The sequence below is a fragment of the Ptychodera flava genome, chromosome 21, assembly GCF_041260155.1.
Source record: "Ptychodera flava strain L36383 chromosome 21, AS_Pfla_20210202, whole genome shotgun sequence".
Taxonomy (NCBI): Eukaryota; Metazoa; Hemichordata; class Enteropneusta; family Ptychoderidae; genus Ptychodera; species Ptychodera flava.
The window spans coordinates 15465250-15478054 of NC_091948.1; the positions used below are offsets into that span (position 1 = coordinate 15465250).

The 12805-nt window shown below is 35.3% G+C and overlaps 1 protein-coding gene across 50 annotated transcripts in view; it reads left to right on the forward strand.

Moving 5' to 3' along the window:
- The window catches only part of LOC139121513 (semaphorin-1A-like), a 97215-nt gene that overhangs the window by 79148 nt on the left and 5262 nt on the right, over positions 1–12805 (forward strand). For 6 of the 50 annotated variants that reach the window (XM_070686461.1, XM_070686462.1, XM_070686463.1 and 3 more), the window contains 5 exons: positions 371–584; positions 949–1020; positions 1523–1569; positions 3105–3137; positions 10012–10209. In XM_070686461.1, the coding sequence (XP_070542562.1) occupies positions 371–584; positions 949–1020; positions 1523–1569; positions 3105–3137; positions 10012–10209 (564 nt within the window). Of the gene's footprint in view, positions 1–370; positions 585–948; positions 1021–1522; positions 1570–3104; positions 3138–5359; positions 5519–6709; positions 6890–10008; positions 10210–10586; positions 10747–12805 lie in introns of those variants that run through there. The other 44 variants (XM_070686445.1, XM_070686446.1, XM_070686447.1 and 41 more) reach the window with 26 other exon arrangements.

A 12805-nucleotide genomic window follows, 5' to 3' on the forward strand; every position in this document is an offset into this window, starting at 1 on the left:
ACCGTCAAAAACAAAGTGTTTTGCCAAATGTGCCTTAAAGTGTCCATACACAAAAAGAGGGTGAGGTTATGATGGTGTGTTTTTCTGGACCAGTTGTAGAAGTGAAAAGAAAAATGTATCTTTAACTCAACATTACGAGGGAAATAAAGTTTGTTAGAAGGGAGTACAGTGTTTCCTTTAAAAGGCACTGATTTGAAATTAGAACATTTCTAAACTTGCATCAAACGCAAGTTGTGCCAATTTTCAATGAGAATATCTTTCTGATTTCAAAGTGCCAACGTTACTATTTACACTGAGATTGTCTGTTTTCATTATTACCTATAGGTAATGGCATCGTTCTGAGATTGTTTGTTTTTGTTATTACCTGCAGATAATGGCAAAGTTCTCAAAGTTGTGATTATGACCATAAATGGCAAACTGCAGAGCAATCTCATTGATGAAATAACAGTGACAGATCCTGAGAAACCAGAACCCGTTGTCAGTATGGAGTTCATAGGGAACCAAACTGACAAGTTTATCCTTGTTGGCACTCCGAGTGGGATTGTTCTTATCAATGTTCAGAGGTGTGGAGAGCTAAAAGAATGGTGAGTACATTGCAACTCAAGAATTTTAATACACCATAATTGCTGGTTCATGTGTGATACTTAAATTAAAGGTACATGTAAATGAGAAGATTTTTTGATTTGTTCTTGATCTATTAGGATTTTTTGCAGGTTTTTTCTCAAATTTCACTGTCAAAGGCAGAAAAATATGCCAAAGGAAAATACAATAAAGAAGGAAATACAATGACAAGTAATTTGTAAACTGTCATTCTTACATAAGCAGCTAGGATTAAAAAGTAGAAATGTCGACGCCATCAAATAAATCTCATAATAGGTTGATAATCAGTTCTGGCTTCAGTCAAACCTTTATCAATATCATCAATGCATTGTTCTGTCTTCATTATAGTGGATGTGTTCAAGACCCCTACTGTGGTTGGGATGGAAATTCAAAGACATGTAAAATTTACAAACCCAATATGTAAGTTTACAATTTTATTCCTTCTTAAATATTGTTCTATATTTTAAAAATATGACAAAAGTAAGTGTATAATTTCATTCCTTCTAAACATTATTCTATATTGAAGAAAAGACATATATATATAAAAGTCTAAATCCCTATTCCACAGTAACAGAAGTTAACAAAGGCAAGTTTTATTCTTCTAATTCCTTTGATGTCATTTGTAAATGTTTATATGTTGAAAAAGCTGGCAAATCCTTAAATCTACAGTTGTTATGTGACACAGGAAATAGCATAGAGTAGATAGTTGTATGCCTTTGTTTTCCACTGAATGAGAGCAATTAACATACAATTCTGTAAACTCAAATGCAAATACATTACATGTATTGCAAAAGGCCTATAGTAGAAAGATAATGGAGTATACACTATTGTACAACAGGGATTTCTGTATGATGTGTCTTTACATAACCATTGTGTAGAGTATGTAGCATTGTTAATGTGACATGACTGGTATTTTTTTCAGTGTTGTCAAACAGAATATCACTGCAAGAGAGAATTGTCCAGTTGAAGGTAAGTTCCAATGAAAGGCAGAGCAAAATAAAAACACCCAACTTAACCTCTTCAGTGCTGAGGTTGTAGTCATCTGTCACGTAAGTTATACTGTAAAGTGACATCAAAATTCTTGAATTTGATAAAAAATTGAATTGAAATAATTTTACAATGTATTGCTAATCCAATAGTTTTGGTCAGCAAATTAAAGGTTTGAGAGAATGTTGGCCATAATCAGGCATTGTGCTTTATACAGAAGGTTCAAAAGATAGTTATTTAGGAATAAATGGTTCTGACATAGTGTTCTTTTGCATCATGAGAAACAATTCTAATGTATGTTAACCCTGTCACCACCATGGTTTGGCCCGCACCCATTGTTATAGATCATGAATGTGGGCCTTTGTACTTGAGATTGGGGAGAACAGGTTAAAAGCATGAAAGCAACTTTAGCTGTAAATTATAAAGGCTATTTGTGTGTCAATTAAGATTTGTAGCCGTTGTTCGGTCTAGTCTGTTCCCTAACACTTTGAAAGGAGAAGTTAAGATCTGCTCAGAGAGATGTGGTGGTGACAAGGGTATAATATGAAACCACATCAGATTGAACTTTGGTATCTTTTCTTTACATCAACAATAGTTGTAAGTGTCATTGTGTTGATTATATTGAACCCCTCTCAGTTATTATGATGGTGACATGAGAGGTACGTGTTTATTTTCTCAAAACAAAATATCAAATCAGCCAAAACCAGAAAGATAATTTATTGCCTCGTCTATCAGATAAGGGACATTTATAATCAAGTTTCAAAAAAAATAGTTGATAATAAAAAATTATTGGTGCTGTACTCATTTTTGGTAGTGAAGGACCAGTTAAAGATTTAGTTGCAGTTATGGTGGGGGATTTGCTATGCACAACACTAGTACCAATCACACCACACTTACAGCAATTGTTCTAAACAAATTCAGTGGAGGGGAATCAGTGTTACTGAAGGGAAAGTGAAAAGTAGTACTTTTTTCTCACTGTGTGCATCCTATCGTATCATTCAAGACTCATGTGTTCTTGTCTACTGGTATGCAAGTGTTACTATCTCTGTCTATACTGTAGCTCAATCGTAAACGATAGTCAATGTTTACTTGTGTTGGGTCTCCACGAAAGAAAGAGGCAACTTTGAAAAAATATGCTTGTACATCAAACATTAAAGCTTTACAAAGTATGTGCTTGTCACTTTTTTCCTATGATGGTGTGCTTTTCTTCCTCCTAAAATGGCTGTTGGTATCTGTAAAATGCCTATAAACCCCTCTAGTTCACTACAAATGTTTTGCTTAAGTCAAAGAGCTGTGCTGTACATTTACATATCTTCTGGGTTGTTTATGTATGTAAAATAATGAAGATGTAATGTTTCAATAACATTTCTTTTTGTTTATTACAGTAAAATTAATGAGATTATTTTATTTTTTCCCCTTTCCATTTCATTCCATTGTGTCCATTGTGTGCGGGGCAACCATTTATTTTGTCACCTGCTGTTCATTATTTGCTGTCAACCATCACACCCACCGCCCAGAGATCACCTGTGAATGCCCAGAACCCCCAACCGGTTAGTTCTCATGCTTTGCTTATGGTTTTTTTCTCTTTTGTGTTTTGTTCAATTTCTGTTTTCATGTTCATGTGTTTATGTCCCTTTCTTTTCATAAGTTCCTGTATGCTTTTTGCAAGCATGTCAGCCATAAGTTGGCATGTGCGATGATTCCATACACATCATCTGGTATCGTTCACTTCAGTATGAGCGTTCAATTTTTATAGCTTTCCAAGCACATACATTTTATACACAAATCTTAGTTTTGCATGTTGTGTCTGTATGACACTTTCAGTTTGGCTGGCCACATGTTGCTTTCATATTACTTTTTCCAACAAAGTGTGCCCTATCCACATTTGTGTTAGCCTTTATATTGTATCAATGGCTGAAAACAGATAACTGAAAACGATAAACAAAACATTCCAGTACAAAGATGGAGAGTTCGCTCAGTACTACTTGAAAGTGTTGAATGAACATGATGAAAATTTACTGGCTGACAGGTTTGCAAGTATCTACATGTGCTCCAAAAGGGGGTTACACTGTATCACAAAGATATGAAAAGGGGATACATTGTATCAGCATGCTTCAAAAAGGAGTTTCAACTGTATCATCATGTGATAAAGAGATACACTGTATCACCCACCTTTTAAGATAGTTACATTGTCTCACTATAGTAAAAAATGAGTAACATTGTATCATTTATCTCTTGAGATAGTTACTTTGTATCACCCACCTCTTGAATTAGTTACACTGTTTCACTGTATTCCAAAGAGGGTTACATTGAAGCAATGTTCTCTCAAGAGAGTTACATTGTATCATTGAGCTTCAAAAGACAGTCACACTTCCAATTGTTGGCCTTGTTACTGTCTTTTGGAGTGAAAAGACATTCAAATCATAAATTATTGACTTCATACTAACACCAGTCACAGAGTGGTATGTGTTTCAGTCTGTGTGTTTGTTTTTAGTGTATGTCTCCTGTACTAACCGTGACAGTGCAGTTATGTCTATCCATCAATAAACAACAATGAAAAGTGCTGTCATACATGAACAACATTTACATAGAATGAATCATTTACATAATATGTAAATATGTACGTATAATAGTGGTCATTTACATGACTCATTATATTTTAATGTACCATTTCCACCAGAAGAGAACAGTCATTTAGAAATAATGCATTAGAATTCACTGCATATCATTGGCATATGTCAGTATCATTTACATTTAACTGTAATCCATGCTAATGTTACAAGTTTCTACAGTAGTATGTTTGGGATTGTCTGTCAATGTTGCCCAAGTGGTCCGGAGATATAAGTTCATCCAAATTTAGAAACACAGACACTCATGATCACAGAATCCACAAACATACCACACCCACATCTCTGTCATGTTGTGTTTACTCTAATCTGTCCCCTTGCTGGCATTGAGAAAACTTGCAGCAAGATACTTATGTATCTTTTTCCTAAGTATATAAAAAAAATGTAAAAAGCAGTAGTGAGCTCTAGACTAGATAGATTTGTGTGTTGCTGCTTGTTTTTCAATGTGCTGTGAGTGGTTTAACATGTGAGGTTCAGACTCACCGCCTTTTGCACTGATGTAAATTAAACACTCATTAAGATGTAAAAAACACCACATCTGTAAAAGTCTCATTGAGATGTGTTTATTTTTCATGAAAACTTTGAGATTGGTGCTGGTATATATCGTACTTTAGAAAAGCCTTATTGAAGATGGCTGATATGTGACCTTGGGTTGGATGGCCACTAACTGCTTATTTATTCCATTGCCATGATCTTGTTATGCCATAAATATCATTTGATTCCTTGACATGTGCATCCAATTGTCATGCTTCATCTCCTCTGTCATGCTGTCCCTTGAAACTTGCAAAAAAATACTTAACAACTCATTGCTTACGTGATACTCAAATCCTCTTTGTCCCCTCTTCTGCTTGCCTTCTTTATCTGTCAATGTGCTTCTACTTGGTATGACATTTTTTGCTGGTGTCAATCAAAATTAGGAAATTAGGAGGAAATTTCGAGCATGTGCATTTAATGTTTGCATGTATAGGTATCTGTAAAAGGAGAAACAGATTTCATGTAATTAGTCACTAACAAGATATAACACATATGATTTTAGAAAAAATTGCAATTGGTACACAATTGTTTTTGAGAAACACCTGCAAAAGGGTTAACACCAAGTCGCTAATGCTTTGTTCCTCTGTCTCTGTTTTTTTGTTCTCCCCCAGACTCCTCCCATACAATCACCCCTTCACTGCATGTAATGTTTTTGTCCCTCGTTGTTTTCATCATCATAACAGAGATTAGATCTACTCCCTCCCCAGTGACTACTACCGCCACTACTAGTACTATTAGCCCCGAGTGTCAGTCGACAACTGATGTGACAGGTAGTTCATAGTTGGATTTCCATCTGATTGGTGTAGTGTGGGTTTAAGGTTCATTGGTGTTGTAAAATATTCTCATTATCTCAATAAAGGGTATCTAATTTCTGGTTCTCCACGATATTGAGCGCCAGAATGTAGGCCGAGTGCTTTCAGTCTTGCAAATTGATTTACTTACGAGTGTTTAAAAGGATTGACTTTTTGTAAACAGCGTAACGCCCTTGCTTTTAATTATGCTTTTGTTTGGTTTGACTGTTTCGAAATTTTTTCAATATTCCAAATTTTTGCATTCTGTACATTTTGGTTATCCATGCTTCATAAGATATTACTTGAAAGTGTTTAATATGTCCAGCGAACTTAACTACCAAAAATAGTGTTAGATTCAAGAGTATACCGTGTAGGAATTTGAAATGCATACAATTTGTAAAAGAGTATTATTACATTTATAATTCTGTTTTGTTTTGTATGAATTGATCGGTGCCAGCCAACTTCTGAAGTGAAATTACAGAGTCAGGTGCCATCACGACTCTGTATTTTCAAACTGTAAAGTTGGTTTTGACAGAGGACATGAAAGTTCATCTCAACAGGTTTGGGCAAAACCAGAACAAATTTCTCATGACTCCGTATTCTTAAAGTGCAAAATGACTGAGACAAAACTTTTTTGATCTTTCTGTTGTTGAAATTTCGAAACATCGCAACCATGATGCAGACACTCACAAGCACAAAATACATGAATTACATAATAGGTTTGTTAAAGTCAGTCTAACTCTTCATTCTAATCTAACTAAAATGTAAAAAAAACTCTAACATTCTATAAGTAATTTTTGATAGTCAAATAAAAAAATTATAACAGTTTCCCAAAGTTTAACTAACCGTAGTCTTATAAATATATTAAGCATATGTAGGTCTAAAGATATGTGATAAATTCAGGCACATAGTTTTTAGAGGCACACAGTAGTTTGTAGATCATTTCAAATGCCATCCCTCATATCATTTCACCCTGTCGGCAAATAGCATGCAGTGAGAAAGCACATTTTTTTACTTTTCATTTTTTAAAAATTCTCTGCCCATTTTATGTTTTGTCTAAGATAACAACACTGTCCCCTCCTCTGTCTCATTTTGTGCATTTTTTTCTTACAAAACACAAAGAAATCCGAACCAAAAAATGTAAAAAAACTGGTATTTTTTGCATCATAGCAGTGCCGTCAACCCGGGTCACAACTATGAAGGTTGAAGAACAAACAACCAAAGGTGTTTCATTATCCCCCAAACACACTGCTGATAATAAACTTCCTCCGCTATCAGCTCATATTCCGACAGACACAAGCGGGCAGAGGGATCATACAACTGATATAGACAATGCGATTCAACCAATTGGTAAGGCCCATAAAATAGTTTCTCACAATGGCGGCAAATGTTATTTTTTTTATATTTTCCTTGATTTATAACAATACTTAGCATGCAAAATAATTAATCGTGTCGTGTTTTGTTTTGGTTTTTGCTTAAGTAATAGGTTGATGTAGATTTAGAATGTTTTTGGTGGCAAATGAGAAAATTCTACTACCAAGTGCCCAAGGTTGCAATATGTACTATAGAAGGGGAGACAACTGCAACTGGTGATGTTTTCATCTGTTCTAAGGGTATCCCCACACTATTATGTTAGATGGACTTATGCAATCAACATTTTTGTTACACTGGATTGGTCAAGTGCAATTCAGCAAGATCTGCAGATGCATTTTTTTACAGAGACTCACAGGAAATAAACTTCAAAATAGATTTATACCTGCAAAAATGGAATAAGTAAAAACATCACGAAAGCCTTGTTGCAAGTTGTCTCACCATCAGACAGTACACATGCACTAATGTTGTGAAAGGTGACCATTTTTTTGCCAATGAGGGGAATAAAAATTTGCACTAATTCAGGCAGTTAGGAAATAGAGCAATGCAATGTATGCTTAAACTGAGCTTGGCAGTTTTATTTGCTACAAATGCTACAAAGTGGGTGCAAAATATCTCATGGACATTTGCTTAACTAAATTGCTGTAACATGCCAAAAACAATATGCCGAAAATATAGAAACAAAAAACCAAGTCAACCTAGTATAGTTGTGCAAGCCGCAGCATGTGCATGGCAGAAACATTTGCACGCAAATTGTTTGATTGAGACAAAACATAGCATGAGTTGCTGAGACGCCTGTGCCTTGTAAGTTTGTTGTTGCCTACGCAACAAAAGACAGTGTCAGAGAATCTATGGATATCAATTGTTTCAATGTGTATAATGTGTATATATGTATGTCTATATGTGTGCCATGGATAGTTGTTTGGTATAGGGAGCTACACATGTTTGTGACTGATATGTCTGTTTGATTATAAAGCTTGGAAATCTCAGTTTCACCACCGCATTCATATCATTCATGATATACATGTTACAAAGTATGTTTCTTGTCTGTCTCCTTTTCAACTTCAACATGATCATCTCCGGTCTGTTTTACTAGTGTTCTTTTGTTAACCTGTGCATGTCTTAAGCCTCCCTGTACCAATCCTTGTCATCCCATTCTGCCCGGCACGCTGGAAGAAATAATTCTTTTCTGCCTCTGTACTTACTTCTTCCACTGAACTCTGCATGATCTACCAAAATTAGTTGTAATCCTTTTAGAACAAATTAAAGTTCTCTCTTCCAAGACCGTGTATTCATATAGTTCTTTTCATTTGTATTGCCGCCATTGTGGAAACATAAAAAAATCTGTAACCACATCTGAGCATGCTCTATTAATGCCCAAGTAGCACCTGTCAATCACTCCCCCTCCCTGTTTCCCACAATTCACTGCCTGATATTGATAGAGCATGCTCAGTACAGCCTTTTGGCCAATTATGGTGTCAGCTCTGAGAATGTTGTTGTGGTCATGGAGACCATAGGAAAATTTGAAAACAAGTGAGCAGCTACCATAATGGTTGAGAAGAAACCAAAATACTTCTATGGTTGCAGAGCCTACAGCAAGTTAACCAAACTTGTTTATTGCCTCTTCCTAGCGTGATGTCTTCATCATTTAAAAGTCTTTTTTTTCTTTTCTGTTTTTTCATTTCCCTAAGTGCGCCAACCCACTAATGCATTTTTCAGTAATCTTTCAGCTTGCGAAAGACTTCAACTTCTCCGCCACAGCAGCTTTGAGCTTCCAAATATTCACATCATCATCATCATCATCATCAACGTTACATCCCTGTCATTGAAGTGGTGGAGAATTCAGTATATTACCCACCATTTTAAAAGAAGAAAAAAGAACAAAAATAAATTTTCTGATATTTTCTCTGAAAATTCCTCAAATGAGAGTCAGAGACAATAAACTAAGTCAACCGTGAGACGACAAGTTAAAGTGGTCAAATCCAATTGTCATATGTCCAAAGAAGAATGGCAAACTTTATCACCATAGTACTACTAACTATTACAAGATCGGTTCAGTAAACCTATGTCCCAAAAATCAACCTTTGAAATTTTGAACAGCTTTCCCAAATGAACTTTTGCCCAATTCTATCACTGCTTTCCTTGTATTCTTTTAACTGGTCCTTCTAATTGCATGATTAACCCGGATTTTAACCTTGGCATTGATGTCCCTTAGTGTGGATCCTTTCAGAAAAACGTTGCACTATCCCTCCCTGCACCGAACGACCTGAACTGAAAAGTATACCTCTCTCTGCACGTCAACACAACATCTGATGAAATACCAGCAGTAGCTTTCCCACAAAGTACTTATAAACATTTCAAAATCTAAGTGAAGTTTCAAAAAGCTACGTAGCAAATTTCGATTTCTTGCCAAAAGGATGAAAGCTTCCTGCTGATTGAACCTCTTCTTAGATATAAATTCTTGTAACCTGCTGTTGTTTATTGAAACCTGTCTCAACTGTGTCTGTGTTTTGCAGTCTGTCTTGTACCCAGTCCAGAAATTGCATACACTCACATCCATAACATTGAACACACTTTTCCATGACAACGATTTGTTCAGGACCAAAGTTGTGAATTGCTGTTTCACATACATTCATTGTTTCATGTGCGCTTCACACAGCTACATATTCACACATCTACATACTGCTCCCATCACATGTTAAACAACACAGGTACTATACCTGAAAGGGAAGAGCAATGTGGTGCTAATTTGGAAACAGAATTGAAGCCATGCACATGCGAGACACAATTGTTTTAATATATTAGAACTAATCCAGAAACTAATAACAATCTAACAGACATGCTGTGTATGACCTATTTGGTGTGTTCAATTATATAAGTATCTGTTTTGCGTTTGAAAGTCAGAATAATAAAAAATATAACAACATTTACAATAACTGTAGGTGAATTCTGGAACACTTTGGGGAATAAGGTGACGGTGGTGTCAGGTCAAGATATGTTCCGTTGTATCTTATTTTGCATGCAGTATGCTTCTTGATTTGTGAAAGATAAAATAGCAGTACTTCGATAACAATCTGGAAATATTCCCTCTGCTTCAGTAGTTCCCGGAAGGACAGAAAAAGTTGTGGACCCTAGCAGTGACTGTACGGCACTCACAGTAATTGCAATCATTGGATGGATTCTTCTCGCAATCCTGGGCAGCATTCTTATAATCTACTTTTGTTGCAAGAGGGCGAGACAAAGCAAGGGTTTGTGCTCAAAGAGAGGGCAGATGGATGTCAGCAAACATCAAGAACAAGGTGAGCTATCTTCCCATGGTACATTTATCAACACCCTTTTGACCAAAAGGCTGAATATCCACAATCATTAATACACATGCACCACAATAACATGAGTTATTTTCAGTTCAGTTCCATGTTACCTGTTCATTCAACGCTGGAAATTTAGATTGCTGTAAAGATATTATCTGCACTTCCCCGTATCATTTTCACCTTCATATCAAAAAACTGTTTTTCAACATTTATCATGCTATGCGTCAGTCTGTCAACAATTATTTATTTGTCTTGTCGTACACAAGCTATCACAATTACAAAATCCTAAAGAAACTTACTTTTCCAATTTTTTTGTCACTCTTATTCCCATTTGACACCCACAATGGAATTTTTTGGCTCGGTAGGACGTGTTGTCAGAGTACTACTACCCCTGAACAGCTGAGAATAGTTCGTTTCTCTTTGTCTCATATCATTTATAGGGTTACAATATAGCATGTGACATTGGTAATTCATGGAACGCTAAAGACTATTCTTATCACAATTAGATCATCTGCCTCCATGAAGGTACATGGGTTGTTTTTCTCTCTGTGTTGTTTTAAATGTTAAAAAAGGATATGTAGACCATCTGCCTATCCTGTTTCAAGTAGAAAGTAGTTTAAACCGATAAACCATCTTTGGCAGCAACGTTTTTTTCCGCATGCTTAACAACATTTTTACTAGATATCTTCCATGCAGCCTCACCAACAGTGTGCTCCTTAGCTGAATTGAAAGTTTACACATTTTACACATACTGGTATAGGGCTTATGCAGAGGAAATTTTCAGAATTTTGAAATCAATGCAAAGAGTTCATGAGCTAGAGGGCACACTTCTCACAATCCATCCCACAATGCATCATTCCCATCAGGCTTTGCAGTGGTGTTGTGGTTCTTGTCAGCTGCCAAGCTTTCACTAAATTAACTGGTGGCTTTCTCTTTCTTCAAGACTTCACATGTTTTGCACCAGTTTGCCTTGGCTCATACGACTTGAAAGTTTTTGAAACAACAGTCGCAACAAAGAAAGGACTTTTTTGCTCAATCCTCATTCTGCCAAGTAGAATTTGCTGCAACATTTGATTTTTGACATCTTTAAAGTATCACAAATTCAAGTTGAAAACAACTGAGAAATGGTAGTTCAATCACTTTTAAATATAAAAAAAATAAAGCTCCATGTTCACACTGTCAACTGACATTTAATGGATGAATTCTCATATTAAATGGAATGTCTTGGAGATAGTTTTGACTGTTAGTTGATTGAAAATTGAGTTTACTTCAACTTTCTTGAATGTGACAATTTTAAACTGTAACATGCTTGGTAGAAAGAGGATAAAAGAATGGATTTATGACTACACTGAAATGATTTGAATGTGTTTTCGTATTGATTTGAGAATGCTTCCCCTTGTCTTTCATTTGGTCATATTTTTTACAATTATGGTATTTCAGTGAAGAATTGATTTTAATTTCCAAAATTGGTAACACTTGGCAGTATTCTTGGAAAACAGCTTTTGAGTCTATGAAGCCATTGAGAAAATTCAATAACATTATGTTATAAGGAGAATAGATCACTCAATTAAAGTAAGACTTAAATGGACACCGTGTGCCAAAAGGAAAGTATAAGAAACATGGTATGGAAGTAAGCAAAAATGACAAACAGAGGTGTTTATATCCATACCTGTGTATGCTACACACAAACTCGATTCTTCTTAATCGTACTTATGTTGAAGGTAAACACAGGTCATTCATCAATGTTGTACCTGTTCAAATTCACAATATTCAGCTTTGCTATTTGTCCTACATACAGTGAGTCATATGTAGATATGCAAATGAACTAATTATGATATGTCGCACTAATTAAACTTCCAGCTTGACGAAATGTAAGTATAATATAAAGATGTCATGATCATTAAACTTTCCGCATTAGCAAAAGTAAGTATGTCAAATCCACCTTGGAAATCTGATCAAGTCCTCTCCATTCAGTTTTTGATTGTGGCCTAATTACAGAAAGTCATTAAATATGTAAATGAGCTAAATATGATATGTCTTCCCATCAACTTCCAGCATTAGTTGGAATAAGTGCAGCTGCTGTAGCTTACAGTTATAAACAGAATTTCATTAATTATGTAAAGAAGCTATCAATAAGCAAGTCATGGTCATCAAACTTTTAGCATGAATAAATTTAATTATAACCAATGAACCAAAGAAGTTAAATCAAATGCTGTTCATTCAGTTTTGGTACATGGTCGTACTCCAGAATTTCACAAAATTTGCAAATGAGCTATTAATTTGAATGCTATGGTCATCAAACTTTTACTTTACTAACACCAGGTATGATCAACCAATGGCGAAGGTCAGTCTCAATGGGTGCTATCAATTTTGATACGGAGCCTAATTACAAAAAGTCATTACATATGCAAATGAGCTAAGAATTAAAATACTCATCAAACTTACAACATAGACCTAAGTATGATCAATTAATAACAGAGGTACTGTCAAAATCTGTGCCCTCAATATTAATGTATATCTAATTACAGAAAGTCATTAAATATGCAAATAAGCCAATAATTAGAACGCTAGTTCATGAAATTTA